The sequence below is a fragment of the Cenococcum geophilum genome (genome assembly GCF_001692895.1).
Source record: "Cenococcum geophilum 1.58 unplaced genomic scaffold K441scaffold_29, whole genome shotgun sequence".
Lineage (NCBI taxonomy): Eukaryota > Fungi > Ascomycota > Dothideomycetes > Gloniales > Gloniaceae > Cenococcum > Cenococcum geophilum.
In genome coordinates, this window is record NW_027137587.1 from 564,215 (window position 1) to 585,593 (window position 21,379).

Sequence of the window (21,379 nt, forward strand, 5' to 3'; positions counted from 1 at the left end):
ATACTGGAGAGGCGTATAGAAGTTAAAGGTATAGAGGCTAACTAAAGTAAGAGGAATCTAAGCCGTAGTATAGTTAACGCTATAGGGGGTAAACACTTTAGAGCTCTAAGAAGGCCTAATAAAGGCAGAAAATATAATAGCAACACTCTTAAGAATAGGAATAATAGGACTAAAAAACTAGCTCTACTAGGTAGGTATCCTAATAGGTAGCCTAAGATATAAATATAGCTGGCTAAGACAGACACTAAAACATATAATACTATTATGCCCCTTACGTACTAACTAAGAAATAATACTCTTAGTAGCTGGCATAGAGAACTATAAGATACTGCTCTTAATATAAAAAGGCCTTAAGGCGGTTACCTAGTGGCTTATTAGCTAAAATATACTAANCNAGTTCNNGGTTATAAAGNAAATANTAATAAANGGNNGGGGGGTAAGTAANNGGNGCCCCCTAATAACTCTATAGTAGTAAAGTAAAGTTTATAATACTAGCGCGTCCGTAGGCTTATTACGGCAGCAGTGGTTCCTAAAGAGGTTAAAAAATAAGGTAGTAGGAGCACCACTAGTGACTCGCAGGCGCCTTATAGGCGAGTCCTAAAAGGCGGGGAGATAGATTATAGGGTTTTCTTAAATAGAGTTTTCTCCCTATATATATATAAGAAGTAGTCCGCGTAGGCCTAATAGGGATCCAAATCGGACGTTAAGCAATGAATTATTATTATTAAATTTAGCTCTTCTGTCTTATTTTAAGATAACGCTTTAAGGTAAAGGTCTTTTAATTAATTCCGTATTGCTTCTTTTATATAACTAGTTTTAGGCTTAACTATAATGCTATACTTTAACGCTAAGTAGTTTTGGAAGTTAGAAGTTAACTATATAGTATATAACTCTATATAGTGTTTATAATAGAATAAAAGATAGGCTTTTTTATTTTATACGGGCTTATTACTACCTAGTAAATAGGTATGCTCCTATATTAAAAGAGCTAAGCAACCTTTTGTATTTTTTAATTTAAAGGTATTAATAGATTTAAGAGCTTCTGATTCCACTTCTAAAGCCATATTTTGTACGATAATAGGGGGAGGAGGGCGACTAAAAATTTATTTGGGGTATGCTAAGACTTATTGCGATAAGACGCAATGGATATTTTTATCGCGATAAGGATATCTATTGCATTTTATCGCGATAAGATTTATCCAAAACAACCCTGACCTAGACATTGACTACATTGTTTGCACCGACTCCATAGACCTTTCCCAAACCCACCTTCAGCAATATACAATAACCTAGGCGCAATCTTCTTATCCACACCCTCCCTCAGCCCCCTCTACCGGCTCCTCAAGAGCTTTCTTCCCCTTCCCCTTCCTCCACACCCTCGTATCCCTCGGATCAAACCCACCATTCCCCCAAAGCGCCCACTCAGGCGTATCCTCACCCACATAGTCCTCTGGCCTCCAGCCCTTCCCATCGACCCCCGTCCCCGCTACTTTCCCCTCCCACAAGTCGAAGAAGCGCTCAAAATCAATCCGCGTCGCCCACCTCCCCTGCCTCCTGAATCTCTCCTCATCAGCCAGCAAGATGCAGCAGCTATGCTGATGCTCGGCGGCAATGCCGTAGCGCAAGCCGCGGTCTGCGAGCTCCTTCGCCAGCGCCGTCACAAACTCAGCGACCTCCTCGTAGAACGGCACGTTCTGCATGGTCAGCCCCGCGCTGCCCGCCGCGCTGGTCCCGCAGTATGTGACGCCCTTGACCTCGACGAAGGCCGGGAGGGCACGCTGCACCAGCTCCGCGTACCCGCGCGCTTCATCCGCCATATTGAAGCCCTTGACGAGCGTCAGCCGAAATACGGTGCGCTGCTCGAAGCGGCGCTCGCGCAGGATGTCGAGGCATGCGCAGAAGCGCTCCCAGAAGTCACGGTGCAGTGGGCGGTCGATTTTCCTTAGGCTGTCCTTATTGCTCGCATCGATGGAGACGTAGAGCTGTGTGACGGGCACCAGGGCGGTGAGCTGTGCGGGGTGTTGTGCGTTACAGACGAGGAAAGTGGAGATGCGGTTGGAGTGCATGATGTTGACAAGCTCGTTGATGTGCGGGTAGAAGATTGGCTCGCCGACAAGGCTAAGGGCACAGTGCCGGATGCGCATGGCTTCGGAGAACCGCTCGGCGCGGACGCCGGGGACGCCTTTCATCATTTTGATTTTTTTGTAGTGTGCCGCCGTGATCCCGTCAAATATTACTTGAGGCGGGTCGGTGATCCAGCGCCATGTTGTGCCAACTGGGTTGGTGCCGTGGCGCCAGCAGAAGACGCATTTATTGCTGCAGGAGAGGGATGGGGTAGCTTCCATACATAGATGAGACTGGATGCCGTAGAAAGAGTACTTGTAGCAAGATCCTCGGCCACGGAGGGCTGATTTAGTCCAGCGACAGATTTTCACACCTGAGTGTGAGCCAATGATTGTGTAGCCTTGTTTTGTGAGCGCTGCATAAGTAGGAGAAGTCGTAGGTACCATTTCCTTCGGTGGAGCAGAGACAGGGGTTCTTGACTTTGGGGAACTATATGTAGTGAAGTCGACTGCCAGAGGAACTTGGCTGGGTGGGCTGTCAGTGTTAACCATTCGGCCCAAATCTTCGAGATCGTCAAGCCTTGCCACTTTTTGGGATTTCCGTCTCTTTGTAGGCGCGGTTTCTTCTTCATTGCTGTCTTCCATTTCGTCAACATCCTCTTCACCACTCTCAGCAGGATCCCCACTACCAGGTGCACCCTCACCGAGACCCCGTCCAGAGGCAATCTCTGTCAGCGCCTCCTGAACGCCCAACTGCCATTCCTTGAGCCTATCTCGTGCATCGCTCTTCACGTCACCCATGCCCAAAGGATATGCCCTCTTCCTCCCGGTCAATCTTGCCAACCATTTATCTACCTCCCTAGCTTGGGAACAGAATCCTTCCTCCTCAGTAGGCCAACCTTCTTTGTCCCCGAATCCAAACACAGAGTATCCCAGTAGACCAGATAGCGGGGCGGTATCGATTCTGAAGTCATTGTGTGTGTCCTGCAGATTTTCAAGAAATGTACTCAGTACAGTGTCGATATTATAGGTAGGTAATAGAACGAGATAGAAGTACTTGGTGTCGGGTTCAACTTTTGGAAGGGTAATAAAATAGTCATCGTGCTCAATGTACGAAAGGTCATAGAGTTCGGGTTTACAGAGCGGCAAGGAGCTTTTGGAATTCTCGACCCAAGAGCTAATATTTTCTGCGAGCTGTGAGGCATATTTCTCCGTCGTGCCAGAGAGGGACGAGAAGAATATAAGGGGCTGCACCCGATCTGTTGTGTGATTGAATCCTGCAGGCTGCTTCGATGCTTTTCTCGGCAGCTTGGCCCCCGTTACTTTCTTAGGGCCTTTCTTTGGTTTCGCATCCAACCCTGCAACAATTGTTACATCCTCCGCATGATCATCGGCTTGCACGATTGGTTCTGGAGGAACCGCCACAGAATTCAACCAGGAATTATTGACGTCATTGCTCTTTGCTGCTGGAGAACCAGGTACTGGTGATACAGACAGTTTCTTCCTGCTCTGCCTAAGGTATATTGCGAAGCGTACTAAGGCCAACAGGGATACTGTGGATAAGAGGATGGGAATTCTGTGCTTGTGCCATACGGCAAGGAGCTCTATTTGGTTGTTAGACCAACAGCGCCAAGCCATAAAACATAAGTAAGGTAAGATCACGCTTTGTACTCACCCATAGGTAGCTCCCATATAGAGGGTGGTAAAGTCATTGTGGTTGCAGTGTTACATTGACACAAGACTTTGACATCGCGACTTTTTTTCGGTGTGGGGTTGAAATGGAGGGGTGCCAAGACCAATGCTCTACCAAATCGAGCTTCAAGTATATTCAAATAGCATACTACAAACATCTAGGACAGTGCACTAGTCCTCTACGCACGTCTATAGTTCTACCATCTCTAACCTAGATTTTTGGATACCTCCTGAAATGCGATCCTCACCAACCCCCATTGGTTATTTAGGATTCAACTGCCTTGTTTCTGACTACTATTCAGGCTTCGATGCTTTGTCTACTGGTTGCCTTGCTTGATACTCTCTACAGTAGCCTTCAAGTTCTTAGCTGGCTGTGACCAATCGTGAAGCTTCAAATCCTCATCCCCGGTAGTGATCCAAAGGGTTTCCGCGGCAGTAATTCGAACCTGTAAAATTAGCGAAAGTCTCCAATAGAAACTCTAGGAAAGAGCTCTGAGAAAGGACTCCTACCTTAGGGAATGGATGTAGCAACATGCTTGCTACCTTAGCGATGACATCTTTACGTATGGTTGGAATATTTGCAAGGCCACGGTAGACATCTAATGCAATATGCAGCTTATGTAGGTTCGTTGACTTGTAGTGAGATTTCTGGATTAGGAAGAGAAGAGAGCGGTAGCTATGTAAGCATGTAGTGTAAGGAGATGACTAAATTTGAATCATTAAGATTCAAGGCGAGATGGAAACGTACTTGAAGTTTGTACCAATAAGCCGTTGCAAGATTTGCGCGTCGAACAAGAATGCGATAACTTCCAGAATAGGGATGAGAATGCGCTCTGTAGAAATGTTAACCTTCAAAAGTTCGAGGAGTTGGTCCATAATGTCGAGGAGAGAGCATCCAGATTCGTTCGCCTCAGAAAGGGTCACAGGAAGTTGGTCGATAGCATCTACTAGTGCCATTCGAGAATTTTGGACGACGGACTCAGAACCCATTCCTGCGGAGCTTACATAGCCTTCGAGTACTGCGGCCTTGAGCCAGTAAGGACTTGAAGGATTGAAGATTTTGAGCGTCTCAGTGAAGTATGCATAAGACGAAACGCCATCTGTGACTCCAATTATTGCACTATTATCAATTAGCAACCTATTACGGAGGAAAACACGAGACGCTGCGCACCGCTCGAAATGTTCCTGATTGCCTAATTCAAGACAGTGGGCAGCTCGAGCTCGAATCTTATCAAGTTTTTCCACAGAGAGTCGTAGTACGGAGGCATGAAGTTGGTCTTCCCCTACAGAGCCTTTGAGGAGACCGGTTGTCCAAGCAGTTTCAGTGGTGTTCAGTGCCTCCAGTCGGACTAGCGATCCAATATCGCCGCGCTCAGTAATAGTGTAGTCGTTCAATGCTGTATTTAGAGCCATTGTAATTTTATCTCTTGCGTCTTGGGGCAAAGCTGGTGACTCTNCATGCAGGTTAATTGCCGTATGTCGTTCCAATGTTTTCTCGAGTAGAACCTTTAAACTTTGCAAAGATACGGTCCGAGCCGCAATCTTGACAACAGCTGTACATCTGAGAGTTAGTACCTGGATAATTTGGGCTTGGTTTTCTGAAGAACCAATATCATTCACAGTAGCATTGAGCCTCGAATAGATAGCACCAAGAGCGATAGCATAGCCAAACCCTTGTAAGCCAGAATAGGAAGACTTCCGGTCCAGATATGACGCCCATAAATGAACAACGTTCGTATCAGCAAATTTGGGATCCGTTTGAGCCAGTTCGACTACGTGTATTGCCGCCGTCGGAATGGCTTGAAGAACGGATTCTTCATCACGCTCGAGACATAAATTAAAGAATCTGACCATGTTTTTGCTTGGGAGACTGCATGTCTCACTCGATTTTGAGACTTGGCAAGTAACAGTAGCCAAACTTCCAAGGAGATTGCAGAATGCAGCTGTAGTGAGTTCTGGCCGTAAAGCGGTTGAGGTAAATGCCTTATCTTCGAGTTGAAGACTACCCTCAAACAGTGACCACAGTCGGGTCAGGTTAGCCAAGTCCTCCATCGTTCTTCGGACAAGTGGTTTCTCCTCAACATTTGCATTCTTCCCATCTTGAATTGAAGACTGCATACTGCACTCGCTGATGAGGAATGCCAGTGACATTACAAGTCCGTGGCGCTCCTCAACTTCTCTTGATGCAAGCCCCCCTAGGTGTTGGCATATCTGGTCCACCATCCCGATTACAACTTCAAATGGCTGGAGACGGCTCAACAGACCTACTGCTGTTGCTGCAGATAGGCGGGATGACACATCCAAAGATCCCACACCTCTCCATCCCAGGAGGTTCTCAAAAACCGCATCCCAGTATATCCGGCTACGTCGTGCGGCCTTAATAGCAACATCGCACATAGCCCTGTCGCGGAGTCCAACTGCGTGATAATCAACAATTTGAACTAGAGGGATGCCATCATGAACTGTATCCGGATGGCGACCTATAAGTTCTTGTAGGGCTGCTGAAGAGCCTCTCCGAATATTGCCAGCTGGGTCCAAACACGCAGCTAACAATAACTCAACAGCGAGAACTTGCGGGACCGAGTACATCTGGTGCTTCTTCTGGGAGGCACGGATTGATGTCGTTTGAACAGCAAGAAGCTCCTTAGTGGAATATCGACGGGATAGAGCCCAGATACCGAAGCATGCGGCATCTCGAACATTTGTGCCAATAGAGCCACCGGTTGAAGATCGCTGCTCAAATGCGAGAGCTAGTATCAATGCATTGAGGATATCCGGGAGTAGCTCTGTCGAAGGTGCTCTTCTATAAAGGAGATGAGCAAGAGTCAGGACCAAGCCATGCCATCTCAGAGGATTGACAGCGTCGAGATTCCTCTTAGAGCCCTCCCAATAAACATTCTCATTGAGGCACCCAAGAATAGCTTCGACGACTTCCCTTGCCAGCCCACCTTTGAGCTTCATAGTTATCATACTGAGTGACTTGCTTGCCGCATATCTGACAGGTGTATCTCCATCAGCAAGAGATTCAAGCAGAAAATCAATTACATCCTCTAAAGTAGTGGAAATATCAACACCATAAGGAGCAGACGTGGGTTGCAAGCAATGGACGACAACATTTCGAAGTATTTTGATAACCAGCTTCCTTGCTACCGCGGATGATCTCACAAAACCGAGAGCTCCTTCACTAATGATATCTTGGCACGATTTGTAAATGGTAGGAAGCAATGGGCCAATCTCTTGGTTGGTCGAGGATGCCACAAGACCACTCAAAAAAGAGAGCACACCAAGGCATTGATGGATGTCGGATAATTTTTGAGATGACGTAGTGAAGAATGACAAAGCCCATTGGACGAGAGAATCAAGTAATCCAATCTTCCTCATGTCAGGCCTAACACTGAGTCGTACGAGAAGTATCCCAGCCGCATGCCGCTCTTTCGTTGCAGAATCAAGATGCCTAATACATATTGGAAGAACACGAAGAGCAACTCCAGGAAGCTGAGGAGGTAGATCGATATCAAATCTATTGGAGGTCTCCTGTGACGGCTGAAGAGCAGAGATTGACGCGAGAGGAAATGGGGCCAGCATCAGGTGTGACAGCCATAGAAGAAGTACATATCTCTCCTCCCAAGGAACTATCTTTTGGGATACTTCTTCTGGTGCCTGGGTTGGAAAGTTCTCTTCTTTTTCAAACTCAGTAAGAATTGGCTCGAGGTAACGAGGTTCATTGTTCAGGAAACCAGCAATGACCTTCTCTCCTCGGACCTTGCAGAGAAGATTCAAAATTCTGCAAACAGCATGCGATAAGGGAATAAGCCTCTTCTTTAGCAGGGGTCGAGGAGAAATTTGGATATATTTCAAATAGGCAACAACTAACGGAGGAATGAGATTCTTCATTTGCGAGTCTAGCAACTGTGGATCCTCTTGGAACGGTTCAACCTGAAAAGTCATTCAGCAATGGAGAAACAAAGGAGCTGAGAAATGCTACCAAAGAAATAATACGATCCAAGTCCGCCTCCCTTACTCTACGATGAATTTGACCATAACCAGAGTTCTCGACCTTTAGCTTCCACAAAACTCTGTCCAGCAAAGCTTGCAGATCTGAGAGTAATGAAGCAGACGCTCGCTGTAGCTTGATATCTTCATCCTCAGTTGTGTTCATTTTTGTGCACATTCCCTGTCGGAGTGGGACGAGAGGTTATGGTGGAAGCCTTTTTCGCGATGGGCGACGCGACCTGAAATTTGCTTCACATGATTTCGCGAATCGTTTGAAGACGGCGTGACTTCAGGACAACACCACATTCTAACGAACATAGCAGCAAAACGGCCCACCATTATGGCTGATAAGTACAAGGAATACCTAGCAACTCACGTTCTCAATGACAGTCAAATTGTAAGTGGTGTCTCTGCAGACATCTATATCTCAATTAATCGTTCTTGAAGGTCACCTACCGTGCTCTAAGCCGGGCATTGAAAGTGCACGTCAACCTCGCAAAACAGTAAGTGCATCTACAGTACCATAAGTTACACCAACTTATAACCTGCCAGGATGCTATACGACTTCTACCAAAAACAGAACGCGAAGAAGCCTGGTTCGGTCCATGCAACCTATCTTCTTACCGGTAAAAAGCGTCCAAAACCTTCACAATACACCAACGGTACATTGCCGCAGGATGGAGCAAACAGCTTCATGCAGAGCGCTCCGTTTACGAGCTCAATACCGGAGCCCGAGGAGGCTACCGAGGAGGTCATAGCTGTTACCTCAATCATACTGGTCAAAGAGGAAGACCTCGAGGGTAGGCTTGTTCAAGATAAATCTAGGGCATGATATCATATTGCTGGACAAAAGGATGCTCACTATATCAGGGGTGAAGGCGCAATTGGAAGAAATGACCTCCATACACATATACAGCTTAGAGCCAGGTCCTCTAGAAGTAGGATATGCGTATGCGCATGCAGGAATGCTATTGCTGATAAATTTTAGAACATACATCTTCTATCAGTTGGCAATCAGGAAATCGCCCGGAAGTATGCCCACGAGGACCCCTTAGAAAACTGGAAGATATATGGAACCATTCATAATCCAAATATCACGGTAGGTTCACAATTCCGCTCTCTTTATTGTGTTGATATTGATATTTATATATAGCGAAGGGCGACTCGTGTACCACCCCCTCCAGTTGCCTCCGTAGTCCCCACGACGACTTCCAAGGTTACCCCACGGCCGAACAACACAGCACAAACAAAGGAGAAGGATGCTGGATTACCAAAGGCGAGGAGAGGAAGCGAATCAGAGGGCGGCAGATCCAGTCAATCTACACCACAAGCCGAGCCGACTACCGGTGCAAAGAAGCTCGGCGCGAAGCCCGCTCTCAAACGCGACAGCTCAGACATATTCAAGTCGTTTGCGAAGGCCAAAGCAAAACCCAAGGAAGCTACTCCAGCTACAGATTCGGTATGTCTCAGTTCATACTTCCAAGTAACGTCTACTGATTATTCGGCAGGCGGAACAAAGTGCTCAGGAAGATGGTAAGTATTACCCATTTGGCATTGAAGGCTACTGCTGAATTTAATGCAGAACCCATGAAAGACGTCTCAGAAGATGAGTATGAGGAAGACTACACTCCTGAAGTCGAGATCTCAAAAGAAAAGAGTGACGCTGCACGCAAGGCCCGCGCTGAGCGCGAAGAAAAACTGCGGCAGATGATGGAGGATGGTATGGGTGTCCAATAATCTTGATCCAAGGCGGATGCTAATTCGATTTGCAACAGATGATGTATCCATGGATGACGCTCCTGCTGAAACAGAAGAAGAACCAGCTAGTGCTCCACTTGATAAACAACCGCAACCTCGGGAGATAGATGAGCCAGAGGCTGCTGTGACTGTCACAGGAGGCCGGAGGCGAGGAAGGCGCCGTGTGACGAAGAAGAAGACAGTCAAAGATGAGGAGGGATACCTCGGTAATTACCTTGAGTTGCGTGAACTTTTTTTTAGCTCTCTGACCATGAACAGTGACAAAAGAAGAACAAGTTTGGGAGTCTTTTTCGGAAGACGAGCCTGAACCAAAGAAGCTGAAGGCACCTGGTATGACTAATGCCACTTCAAAGCGCAAGAAGGGTGCCAAGCCAGGGCAGGGGAACATTACGTCATTCTTTACTAAGAAGTGAAAGGCAGCTTTGTAAAAAGGTACTGAGCTAAATCTTTGTTCCTTAGCCTATGTGTTTCCTTCGACGACTTCATTGTGCAAGTTTTGAGAATCACAGCAAACCTGCCATACTAAGCCATAGGTCTTGTCTAGCAGATAAGACAAGGAAGATGGGCACGTTTAAGGAAAATACAGGCCCAAGCAGGCCTTATTGTGGGGAGAAGGAATGAAGTCAAAGGGTATTTCATCATCAGCCGCCTGACTGTATCTCCAGAGCCGTATCCAGGTCAAATTTGGCTTTCCAAGTAACCCAATGAAGTATAAAACACAAGGCCGAGAGCTTAGCAGTTCTCTTGTATTGTTGGCATAAAACTGCAAATAAGGATGTTGGAGTCTCCACTCGGCAAGCGTGGCAATGTTAGGGTCTAGTCCACTCTCTGATACTCGTTTCCACCGGTTTCGGAGATTTGAAACCATTCAACTCCCGACGTTTTACAATGTTTGTCACAGTGACGTTTTAAGCAGAAATAAGCACAAGTTGGCAGCATCCCTCAGGGTTGTCCAACTTTCATTTCATGTATTGCTTTTTGTCTCTTGGAAATATCGTCCCCTTGCTCTGCAACCTTCCCAGGCTCAGAGCTAGGATGATATTGCGCAAAGAAGTGTTAATCACTCAAGGACAGCTTCAGTGTTATTTCGACGATCCCAGCCTGCCTCCATTATCCCATTCTCTCCCAACTTCATCAACGGTCCTCCACCCTTAGCCTGCTCTCTCAGCCAATAAGAAATCCCCGAAATCCAAGGCTACTCGCGCTCAACCCTCAATAAACCGTTTCCCCGGACATGCCTCGTCACAGCTGCATGTAACAGACCGCTTCTCTTAGTCGTGAAGGATTCGCTCGCTCGTACCACCTTCTAGCACGGGGACAGCCGCATGCATCGCACGGTGCAGGAAGGATGCATGACGGGAACTTGGCAAGCCCAGCCGACGCCGGCACATCGTCATGGTTAAGCGAAATGGAAATAAACGTGCCGCAGCGAATGGGAGTGCGCGTGGGGCGCGGCATTTCACGGAGAGCAGCTTTGGGCGATCATGCTTCGGGCACGAGCTGTGATAACGTCCGAGGGTTTTTTCTTGGGGATGACAGGGTGATGAGTCCCACGTTCAAGCAGATTGATTAAAGAAATTTTCGTGAGTCTTTATTTAGAAACGGGAGGTGGAAGGATCAGGGTTGCCAAGATCGAATCAAGGACGTTTTCTCTGTGAGGGTGAAGCTAAAACCCGCGTTATTGGACCTTTTAATGGTATTTCTCGTGTGAAGTCAATCTATTTAGTTATCCGAGTTTGTGGGGTTGGATGGGGGTTATATTTCGTCAAACTGAGGGAACGGGCTACCGGGTACGGAGTACCAATGCGACCTTACAGCCTGAAACAAGTGCCTCAATGTCCCAGTCCTGGATAGTGAGATCAACGTTTAGACATTTGAATTTATTTAGCCTGGGCTTGCCATAGAATGGGCTAAGAGTTCCAATATATGCACCACCTTACTAATAACCAGGAGCTCAATTATGGCCACAGCTCCTCTGTCCCCCATCCACCATTGGCGCGAGTGCTTTCGTCAAAAGTGTATCTATACCTACGGGCTTTGGCCGGATCGCTTAAATCGGTCTGCTCAACGGAATCCGGGACAATGATGACGACTCGGAAATTCTTGCGGGCAACTGGATCCCTGAGGTCTTTGACCTGGGTTCCCAATTGCAGTTCTTTGTCTGTGTAGGCCTGATTGACTGGTGTGCCGGGAGGAGGCGCACGGAAAGAACCTTAAAAGTTATGTAGTTAGCAAGACAAGTAGCAGGTGCAGTTAGCCACAAATATACGAGATATGGGATTATGTATGAATGTACCTCTTATGCCAGGTGAGCAATTCCCAAAACACCTTTCAACCTCCCTTTCCCAGCTCCACTCTTTCTCTTTACTCTCGTCCACGAGTCTCATCCTTTTCCCCACCTCGCTCTTCAATGTCCGCACTCCACCTCTCCCCTCACTATCGCCTTCATCGCCTTCCACATCGTCTGCAACAACGAAGGCTCGGCCCTTGACTCTCCACTGTGTCCCAACTTCCTCAACCCACCAAACCGCTTCAACGGGCCCGCCGCCGCCACTTCCATGCACCTGCACCTCTCTCTGAGCATGTCCTGCGCTGCTCTCGAATAGCTGCCCAACTTTTTCCATCCTCACATCTGTAGTAAAAGTTGGACAATCGCTTTCGTATACCCGCGGATTGCGCTCGGCTTCATTGTGTTTGTTCTCAGGTGGCTCGGCCCAGAAGCCGCGAAAGATGCAATAGCGGGCGCGGGGGAGATAGGGCGTGGGTGAGCCAGAGGGTGCAATAGCGAGAGTACTGAGGACGAACTGAGGACTCAGCATTTTGGAAATATGCTGATTGAAAAGGGGTTTCCATGGTGCTGTAGGAAGGACGGCAGAATTGGGAGTGGTGGTGGACATGGAGCGGATAAGGCGGGCGAGACGTTGGGCTGCCGTCGTTGAAGCTATATTTGCGGTAGGTAATGGTAGGCAGGTTGGGAAATATATCTGTAGGAGCATGCAAGGTCAATTGGAGCTGTCAAGGCACGCAGGAGTAAAACTGCGTGGTATGATGTACGGAGGGAGATTGTTGCTAAGTGATGACGGCATCGAGTATGAATACTCGTGGGTTTTGTTTGCCACGAGCCGACCCGTGAGACGGATGCTATGATTTCTGCGCCAAAATCATCCGATTTTTGCTCGCAGGCTCAAAGAGCTTTAGTAATCGCTCTTGACTGCTAAATGCCTTCAGAGAATACGCTGACGATGATGCGCATGCTCTATCGCAATACCAGTTGAAGGTAGATTGAAAGATCTGAAGACCTCTAGATTTACGGCCTAGCCAGTATGAGTGTAATGGAAAACCGGGCTTGGGCACGGTGTGGGAGTTTGAATATCCTACCCAGCAGCTTCAGCTTTCAGGGTGCTTTGGAGTCCGGTGTTGTTCCAGCAAGCCTCCACAGTTTTCATCGTTCGCCAAAACCACGTTGTCTTGGCGTCCGCCGTCGCCCTTTTCCCAGCGCCAATCGTGACCAATCTCCTTTTAACTTTGAATCGGCAGGACGCCAAAAAGCCTGGCAGGCTGGTTCGAGCAAAGCTTCCGTGAACGCCTGGGGCGGGAGAACCCTAAGATGCGGGAGCCAACCTTGGAAATCGCCTTCTGCGCACCACACACACGAACACACAAGTCATGTGGATGGTTTAAAGGATTTAAATGCGTAAATAGTAGATGTAGGCTGTTGTTATGTAAGGTCGTTAAGGTCATCAAGCACGAAAATATGCAGCTGGCCGGGACCTCTGCACAATGCCATGGCTACACTATTTGCTCACTATTTTGCTCTCGAGCAGCACAAGTGGCCTCCCAGGAACCATATCCTTGCCCTCGCTTCTTTTGATGAAGCCCTTAACTGCGTTCGGGGATAGCTGGTAAGTGGAGCCGGCCAGTATCACCAATGGCTCAAGCCATGCTTTGAAACGGGTAAAGGGGCTGGTCTCGATACAGACAAGTTAATAAAGCACTTTCGCAGCGCGAAAGGGGGAATCCGGCTTGTAAACGCTCCTGAGTGCAGTCCAAGGGGTTACATGTACTTAGGAGGTCAGGTGGGCTTCACCACATCTGACAGCGATCCTTTCCGTTCCAGCGCTGAGGACATTTCCCCAAAGGGCTTACGGCACAGCGAAGCACGCTCTCAGCATCACAGTCCAACAGCAGCGGGGTTACTCACCGCAAGGACGGCCAGACTCGCAGTGAGACGCCGCTAATCGACCAGGGAGAGAGTGCATCTGTCAGACATTGACAAAGGTGTATGATTGGCACTCGCGGCTTCTCTCCCGCTCGCACACTGCATTTGCATCTCGGCCTGGATCGAAACTGGCCGTCCCTCGACCCGAGAGGCCACCGTCCCGAACGGCTTGTCGATCGTCTGAGTGTGGCGCCCGGTAGCTTTGCTGTATGTCGACTAGGTTCTAGTAAGTCTCACACAATCCGAATAAGCGCGCTTCCGATCTGTGCGTGTTGTAATTGTTTTTGGCAATCTGGGAGCCGGTCGATCCCGCTGCTGGAGTCGAATCGTTTCCCTTTGTTTCTCCTCGCTCCGCCTGAGCGTTGTGTAGAGATTACGGGGGGACTTACGGCAAGAAATTTGTGATGACAGATGGAAGAGATACTGGTAGATTGTTTCATCTATTTACCCTTTGACTCCCACGCGCATATCCCTAATTGCTGCTCGTATTCCGCATATCTTCCGTGAAGCCCCAGCAAGGGCTCTCTCGTCATGGCGCTTGCGGACCCCTCGAAGGGGGCCCTAACGCTTTCGCTCGGCAAAAAGAGGGCTCCAGCAACGTGGTTCATCGGCTACACAAAAGACGGCGAGACCGACAACGGATAGTGTGCCTGCGCGATGAATGACCTGCCGCTCAAACACGCCCAATTGCCTCTTCCGTGAAGGGGTTGCGTCTGGTCGGCGAGGTAGCCTTAATGCGCCCTCCTGCACCACTGCGGCGAAGACTTGGTGGAGAAACTTGGCTACTGCGCGGGACGTGGGCCCTTGCTCGCCCTCAGAGCGACTTTGACCCGCAAACATGCCACCAGGCAAGGCCTCGCTGTTTTGTCGTCCACCTGCTTTATTTCGGCCTGCCTCGCTACTTGCCCTCCCTGACCGAAACTTTCTCCAAACCCCCCATTTAACTTCCCATCATTGAGTGCGCAATGTCATTGTGTAATAGTCGCGCATGGCGACCTAGGCCAGACTGTTGATCTCATCTCGTACAAAGATAGCAATCCCTGCCCGTCTGACTTTCATTACGCCTGCTTGTCCCTGGCTGCTTTTCCGCTGTCCTAATCAGTCAATTCACAACACCTCCTTGGACCAGATATCGACGGCTTCACGACCGCACGAATTCGCTTCCTTAAAAATTTACAATTCACCCTCGTAGTAGACCACCCCTGGTGACAACCCGACTGCCCGCATCCGCTCCCGCTCCTACCCCATTCATTCTCCACCTCTCGTTTACTCACATCTGGTACAATGTCGGATGCTCAAAGGTGCTTCGCCTTCCTGCACGAGAACATACCCTCTTGGTTGAAGAGTGCCGCGGAGGTTGAAGACAAAGTAGCGAACAAGCAAGATGAGATTACGAGAGTACCAATTCCGGTTGTCCCAGTAGTTAAGAAAACAGACTCTACCGAGTCGATAAGACTGAAAGAAAACGAAGAAAACGAACCCACCAGTGCTATACCTGAAGACCCATCGGCGGTAGCCCAACAATACCAATCGCAACTTGCCAAAAGGAAGAGAAAGACCGTGTCGGTCTTGTCGGGCAATGCTTCAGGTCCGGTGAAGTACAGGAGCCGAACCATGATAATCGTTTACTACGACAGCGAGGTTCAGAAGGCATTTGAGACACTCGTGAGGAATATTGGCACTGGCCGGAACCTGCTCCGGAAAGGAAAGATGGCTGCCCGGATAGAGGCGTTGACAGAAGCCACAGCCACCAATGAGGATGATGAGGATGATGAACATGACCCCATGCTATCGAAGCTTGGATATAGGCCCCGCAATGGCCTCATGTTTCGGACAACAAGAGCAGGTGGGATAGGCATGGGAGATTTCTCACATACAAGCGCAGGGTCCGAACATTTTGATGTCGCGGACAAGGCATTGGAGAAAGCACAAAATCTGTGTGAACGTGGCGCTCACCAGTTCCTTCGAGATGGGAGCTGCCAAACGGAACTCGACGGAATTAAAGAACATCTTGATGAGGTGTTGAAACTGAGTGGAGGGGAAGTGGCGAAAGCCAAAAAGAATGAGGAACAGAAAATAACAGTTGAACCGAGCCGTATCGAGCAAGTTTCAAACGCCGTGGATATAGAGGTGGACGATGCAAGCGACGACTCGGAGGTTGCATTACCACCGATACGATTTACCTCTCGCCGCTGAAATTTTCACACTATCGATACATCTTGTTTCCTGCGTTCGAGCGAGTCAGATTTACTTGGGAATATAGATGGCGTTCTGGGTATGGGCATACTCTGGGAAAGGAGGGGATATATGGATGCCTTCATGTACGACACGAATAAGTTTTGCATCCGATTCTCATTTAGCGCTGTTGCATTTTGGTCTATTTCTGTTGCATTTCCCATCAACTGCCACTTTGCAGCATGGTGTTCTACGGGGGGATCGGCATTGGCCAATTTATGACCCATACCTGGGTTCAGAATCTTCCCCCAGTTACATTCGCTTGGGCTCAATCATTTATAGTCAAAAGGATTGTAATTACTTCACTCGTTCTCCACGTTGATCTCATATCTCAACATGCTACCTTAGATATATGTTGACAAACCCCAGACTCTGTTACTCCCGAAATAGGTTCTTTTCAATATTCGCTTTTTCCCGTGTCAATAGCCTCCACATCCCTACTCTTAGCCTTATTGGTGCATTCGACGTTGACTTATCCTCTGTCGTCGATGATCAAACTTTGATTTAACGCGGCTAAGCTGTCATCTCAACTAAGCCTAGCATGCCAGATGTACAAAGGCTTGACTGCCCATAATCGGCCCCGACCCATTGAACCAAGCCGGAACATAGCATTAAGATCCGAATGCTACCATTGCTAAGAAGGGCTCCAGGAAATTTCAATGCTCATATTCATACAAAATATCATTTTGTAGTGCTTCGGGTTTCAGAATCCCAAAACCCTTTCGTCATACATTTTTCTCTACTACACACGATTTTATATAGGCTAATGCACCAGCCGGCTAAATAAAACTCTCTTTCTCTTTTGGCTTATTTTGCAAATGTTGACTGAAGGCAAGTAGGATTCGTCTGCACGTGTTTTCCTATCCCTTTAGTGATAAGGCTCCTGTCAAAGTCAACGACCACTTCACTTCGCCTTTTCCTTGCCTCGTCCTTTACTACTTCATCAAACTTCTCTCATCAAGCTAGACTCCTATCTAGCAAGCAGTTGGCTCATCGAAAGGAAGCCAACGCGTCTGCCAGTCAGAATTTCTCACTACAATTGATTCTCGTGTCATCTCATATCAAGCTACTAAAATAACGACTACGTCAAAAACATGCCACCTCTCATTGGTGAATGCGATTTCGAGAATCCTAAAGATGACTTTGAGGACTCAATGGTGAAGTTGTTCAACTCAGCTCTCACTTATCCTAGCTTACAAGGCATGGCTCAGGAGCAGGCTCCAGGAAATTCACCAAGCTTCCACACCTCAGTCCGATCGAGAGCAGGCGCTGAGATTATTTCGCCTCTGGGGATTGAAGAGGACCTCGAAGAGATAACGGTAATTAAATAATCTTTATTCTTGAAAGCTTACGCCAAATTAACTGTGATTAAGAAACCGGGCCAGTCAGACTCGTCACAACCGTCAAAATGGAAGCCAAGAAAGCCCACGATGCTGTTTGGGTTGAAACCAGATAACACCATTGACGTAGATGACGATGAGGAGACTGATATCGATGAGAACATGCCAGCGTCCTCAAACGTCCTGACGCGAGCACAAGTCCACGGTAGACCACAAGATGAGATCGTCTACGACGTGAAGCACCACCCTCTAGATGAGTATATGAGACCGAAACGAGCTGCGAAGGCTAGGTCACGCTACGGTATCAAAAATATTGACACTGAAGACATTCTATATGACGATTCGGATCATCTGTCCGGCAGTGAAACTGAGATTGATACCTACGACCCTAGAACGAAATCGAAAAAGCCACCGCGTCCTCATATGTTTACAACAAGACGCTCTTCTCGCATCCCTCACGAAAAGAACGTAGTATACGATTCCAGTGTTCACCCTCAAGACAATGAAATTGAAGGGCTAGGAGATGTTGTCCTGAAACAAGAGCCTGGGAATCAAGATAGTGATAATGAGGAACCATTCAGAAAACGCACGAGAATGGTTAGTTTTCATGTTTCGACGTTGTCAGGAGACCGCGACTCAGATTCAACGCCGCCTCGAAACCATCTGAATCATCTGCAAGTGGTTATCACGCCAAATAATCCCAATCATCATGCTACTGAACCTGTGCTTCGCTATGCAGAAGAGTTGGATGTGTTTGATCTTCAGCCCGGTGAGCATTACTTTCCCCATGAGAAAGAGTCCTTATTCAAAAAGAAACTGGCCACTTCTGGTGGAGAATTCACTATTTACGAAGAGTCCGAAGAGGTTCAACAAGCGGCACTAGCCCAAGCCCCTGCCTCCTGCCGCCACCTCGATGACTTCCCGAAAGAAAATGTATCGGAGGTAGCGTCAAGCGAATCGTCCGATGACCACTCCGCGGATGTTGTGGTTGAAAATGCTGAGACTGCAGTTCACACCTAGTTGCTTTCCCGGCGACCTGGTAATGGAAATGGCCGTTCCGCTTTGGAGATCATGGACGTTATCTACAGTGATGAACTCACTTTTGACGTTAATCCTTGCATTTAGCACTCGTATGATGTGTTTACTAATGGCAATGAATGACGTTCATAATATTGTCGGGTCTTTTAAAAGCACTCGGTAATTACTGCCCCAAGCTTTGTGTTCTCCTTTCTGGGCTACTCAACTTCTGATTGTGCTGATGGGCTTTTATTCACATGCGAGAGCTGTCTTGGAAGTAAATTACAAGTGCATTGATTGATGCCGAACCTCAAATTGATTAGATAGCTTATGAATTTAATTTACCTATATCTCAACACACTCCATTCCATACCAAGAGCCATTCAACTAATCAGATGCACGCCTTACGGGTTGCAGAAGGTTAAAGGCGCGACGTGTGCTTAAGTAATATTCGTAGGAGGGTATCTTCAGGCTTGGACTTGCCAGAAGTATTTAATTGATATAGTGGCCATATGAGATGGATATGTCAAACATAGCATGCCTCGATCATCCCCAAGGTTTAGCAATAGTATCTATCACGGAGTGAGTACGAGTGACGATAATATATAGCGAGGCAGATATTACTGAGCTACGTACATAAACTGTATAATAAAGTCAAGACGTTGCGTAAGGAAGGAAGGTAAGGAAACAGGAAGAAAGGGTATATATCGTTAACTTGGTTACTTAGTTAACACGTGCACGGGGCAGAATAGGATTCGCGCAGCGGTCCTAGCAGAACTTGGCAGGATTCGGCGGACTTAACAGAATATGGCAGAATATAGCAGATTGCCATCTTGTGGTCGGTCTTTAGTTACTAAGTCGGTGGAAACAGGTAGGCGTGTATAAGGTATTGCGGGGGTATCCTATAATAGCACCCCCCCTTTAAACTTAAGCTTCTATAAGATAGGGTTATACTAGTTCTAAATTAAGCTTATAAAAGTCTTTTATAGCCTATATAAGTTCTATAGAGTTAATAGGTTCCTATAAAGGCTTAATATAGTCTCTCTATTTTATAAGGTATATATATTAGCATTTTCGTTTATTATACTTAATATTATTAATTCTTTTAATAAAGTACTTATCCTTACTATCTATTTTAATTAGTAGGGGGGGGGGGTCTAAATCTATTTAGGTAGGGCGTTTAATATAGGGGTAATAGGGTAAAGAACTAATGTATATAATATAGGGTAGATTTTAACTATAGTAGGGAGCTTTAGTTAGTATATATAAGGAAAGATACTCTTTTTAACCTTATAAGGGGCAGGGTTCTTCTAATTAAGTTTCTTAATAGGTTATTTTTTATTTAAATTTCTTTATATCTAGCTAAGCGAAATTACTAACTTAGTAAGCTAGTACTAGGGTTTAGTTCTTATTTACTATAGCTTTATAGATAGACTAGGCTTAAGTTATCTTATTAGTAAGGAACTATTATAGTTTCTCTATCTTTTTTATAAAATTATTTACTTTTATAATTTATAAGGCGTAATAAGGGGAGTAAGGGATATTATTAAAGGGTTTAAACCCTATTTATAGATACTAACCGAAGTTAGTTAGAAATAGGAAGACCTTTATAGTAAACCTAGTAAATATAAGCTAGTTAATCTAGTTATCCTATAAGTATAATATATATATTTCTATATTCCGTTTAACTATCCATTTTTAAGTAATATATAGTAGATAATAATACTTTAGCGCAAAGCTAGGTAGTTAGTTCTTTTTAAAATATAAAGATAAACTAGCGGCATTTATTAGAGATAATTATTTTAGGGAGTTTATAGAGGTTCTATATATAATTTAGGAATAGTTAGGTAATAATAGGTGCTAATATATTAGGGTAGGCAATTAAGTGTCTTATCTTGGGTAGTTAGTTTATAATTACTATAGTATTTATATAGCCTTTACTTATAAGGAGATTAATAATAAAGTTAATTAAAATATCTTTCTATCTTTGGTTTAGAACAGGTAGTGGCTTTAAAAGGCCGTTATATATCTTATATAAAGCTTTAGCTTATTAATAGGTATAGCAGCTAGAGATACCCGCGAAGCCCTACTGCACGCGTCCACGTCGCCGCGGGTGGAAACATCATCAGGAAATCGTTCCTTTTGATGGCCAAGTGCAGAGGCGATGGTAGGGAGCCGTCGCAGCGCGTGCAGCGCGCTGTCGTCGCGGTTCTGTGGTGTTGAGCCTGCGACGCGTACGAAGCATCGCCCTCAACAACACCAGGAGCCCTACTGCCCCCGCCTGGGGCTCCTGCTCTACCATCTAGGGGGGCTATCAAGGGAAACTGGGATACGAAAACCACCCGATGTACGACTACCTGGCTCGTAGCCAGGCCCGAAACTGGCCTTATTCAGCCAGTCGACGTGGACGCGACCTAGACGTACAACAGGACACCCTTGGGCTTGCACTAGCTCTGAGACCGCAAAGGAANNCGGCGAGGGNGTAGGAAANCTCTGCTTATAAGAACTTNTTAAGGTTAACGCGTNGNAGAATCGTACGAAACTTGTTAAGGCCCNAAGGCCACCGCNAAGAACTTNTTAAGGCCCTGCCTAGAGAACTCNTTAAGGCCCCTCTACGAGGGCCTATCTGGTATCCGGTACACCCAGGTGACTCAGAAGAGGGTCTTAATAGGCGTGGTGCGCGCGACCTGGACGACAGGACGCGACAGCGACGCGANGGCGACGCGACGGCAACCAGACGGCTTAACGAGGTGGAAACACGGGCAAAGCTCTAGGCAGCGGAAACACAGGCCAGCTTCGACGGCCCCATGGCGTTCGACCTACGGTTAACCTACAGGTGACTCACAGGAGGGTCTTAATAGGCGTGGTGCACGCAACCTGCGCATATATATGGGGGAGGCTCTAAGGAAACACAGGCTAGTCGTACGAGGACTTGACAGTTAGAGACACAGGCTAGCTTATACAAAGGGGGGACATAAGCTTGGTTAGTAGAATAGGGTAGGGTAGGTCGCCTGGCACGGGACCTAGTCTATAACCTATTCTGCAAGACACGGTCGGCCTGT

General features: G+C 47.0%; 7 protein-coding genes across 7 annotated transcripts; 3 read left to right on the top strand and 4 right to left on the bottom strand.

Annotated features, from left to right (window-relative positions):
• Positions 1–1,082: 1,082 nt before the first annotated feature.
• Positions 1,083–3,794, bottom strand: K441DRAFT_697424 (uncharacterized protein). The gene is made up of 2 exons (XM_067652975.1): positions 3,739–3,794; positions 1,083–3,667 (listed from the first exon to the last, which is right to left on the bottom strand). Exons 1-2 carry the CDS (start codon positions 3,773–3,775, stop codon positions 1,305–1,307), a joined length of 2,400 nt encoding a protein of 799 aa, XP_067502463.1. The 5' UTR covers positions 3,776–3,794; the 3' UTR covers positions 1,083–1,304.
• A 227-nt stretch (positions 3,795–4,021) lies between these two features.
• K441DRAFT_152094 (uncharacterized protein) lies at positions 4,022–7,806 on the bottom strand. The gene is made up of 4 exons (XM_067640200.1): positions 4,927–7,806; positions 4,504–4,875; positions 4,266–4,431; positions 4,022–4,201 (listed from the first exon to the last, which is right to left on the bottom strand). Exons 1-4 carry the CDS (start codon positions 7,701–7,703, stop codon positions 4,073–4,075), a joined length of 3,444 nt encoding a protein of 1,147 aa, XP_067502464.1. The 5' UTR covers positions 7,704–7,806; the 3' UTR covers positions 4,022–4,072.
• Positions 7,807–8,057: 251 nt separating this feature from the next.
• On the top strand, positions 8,058–10,384 carry K441DRAFT_697426 (uncharacterized protein). Its single transcript, XM_067652976.1, has 10 exons — positions 8,058–8,145; positions 8,196–8,251; positions 8,301–8,548; positions 8,619–8,686; positions 8,737–8,847; positions 8,902–9,207; positions 9,257–9,281; positions 9,331–9,468; positions 9,524–9,712; positions 9,765–10,384. Exons 1-10 carry the CDS (start codon positions 8,089–8,091, stop codon positions 9,917–9,919), a joined length of 1,353 nt encoding a protein of 450 aa, XP_067502465.1. The 5' UTR covers positions 8,058–8,088; the 3' UTR covers positions 9,920–10,384.
• Positions 10,385–11,246: 862 nt separating this feature from the next.
• Positions 11,247–12,403, bottom strand: K441DRAFT_613666 (uncharacterized protein; the record flags this gene model as incomplete). Its single annotated transcript, XM_067645649.1, has 2 exons — positions 11,247–11,718; positions 11,803–12,403. 2 exons carry the CDS (start codon positions 12,401–12,403, stop codon positions 11,465–11,467), a joined length of 855 nt encoding a protein of 284 aa, XP_067502466.1. The 3' UTR covers positions 11,247–11,464.
• Positions 12,404–14,600: 2,197 nt separating this feature from the next.
• Positions 14,601–16,398, top strand: K441DRAFT_662168 (uncharacterized protein). The gene has a single exon (XM_067648994.1). The coding sequence runs from the start codon at positions 15,010–15,012 to the stop codon at positions 15,919–15,921; it is 912 nt and encodes a 303-aa protein (XP_067502467.1). The 5' UTR covers positions 14,601–15,009; the 3' UTR covers positions 15,922–16,398.
• A 656-nt stretch (positions 16,399–17,054) lies between these two features.
• On the top strand, positions 17,055–18,320 carry K441DRAFT_678510 (uncharacterized protein; the record flags this gene model as incomplete). Its single annotated transcript, XM_067651165.1, has 2 exons — positions 17,055–17,279; positions 17,334–18,320. 2 exons carry the CDS (start codon positions 17,055–17,057, stop codon positions 18,318–18,320), a joined length of 1,212 nt encoding a protein of 403 aa, XP_067502468.1.
• Positions 18,321–20,327: 2,007 nt separating this feature from the next.
• Positions 20,328–20,930, bottom strand: K441DRAFT_662170 (uncharacterized protein; the record flags this gene model as incomplete). The annotated part of the gene is given in 5 exon segments (XM_067648995.1): positions 20,328–20,540; positions 20,629–20,776; positions 20,790–20,796; positions 20,842–20,868; positions 20,900–20,930. A coding segment is annotated over 1 exon segment (213 nt), but the record flags the coding sequence as incomplete, so codon positions are not given.
• Positions 20,931–21,379: the final 449 nt, after the last annotated feature.

What these genes read in the sequence shown, in the direction of transcription:
- K441DRAFT_697426 (XM_067652976.1), top strand. Translation starts at nt 8,089, where the DNA reads ATGGCTGATAAGTACAAGGAATACCTAGCAACTCACGTTCTCAATGAC. An exon ending in TAGAGCCAGGTCCTCTAGAA is followed by an intron (nt 8,687 to 8,736) that starts GTAGGATATGCG and finishes GATAAATTTTAG; the next exon opens with AACATACATCTTCTATCAGT. An exon ending in TTCATAATCCAAATATCACG is followed by an intron (nt 8,848 to 8,901) that starts GTAGGTTCACAA and finishes ATTTATATATAG; the next exon opens with CGAAGGGCGACTCGTGTACC.
- K441DRAFT_662168 (XM_067648994.1), top strand. Translation starts at nt 15,010, where the DNA reads ATGTCGGATGCTCAAAGGTGCTTCGCCTTCCTGCACGAGAACATACCC.
- K441DRAFT_697424 (XM_067652975.1), bottom strand. Translation starts at nt 3,775, where the DNA reads ATGACTTTACCACCCTCTATATGGGAGCTACCTATGG. An exon ending in TATATGGGAGCTACCTATGG is followed by an intron (nt 3,668 to 3,738) that starts GTGAGTACAAAG and finishes ACAACCAAATAG; the next exon opens with AGCTCCTTGCCGTATGGCAC.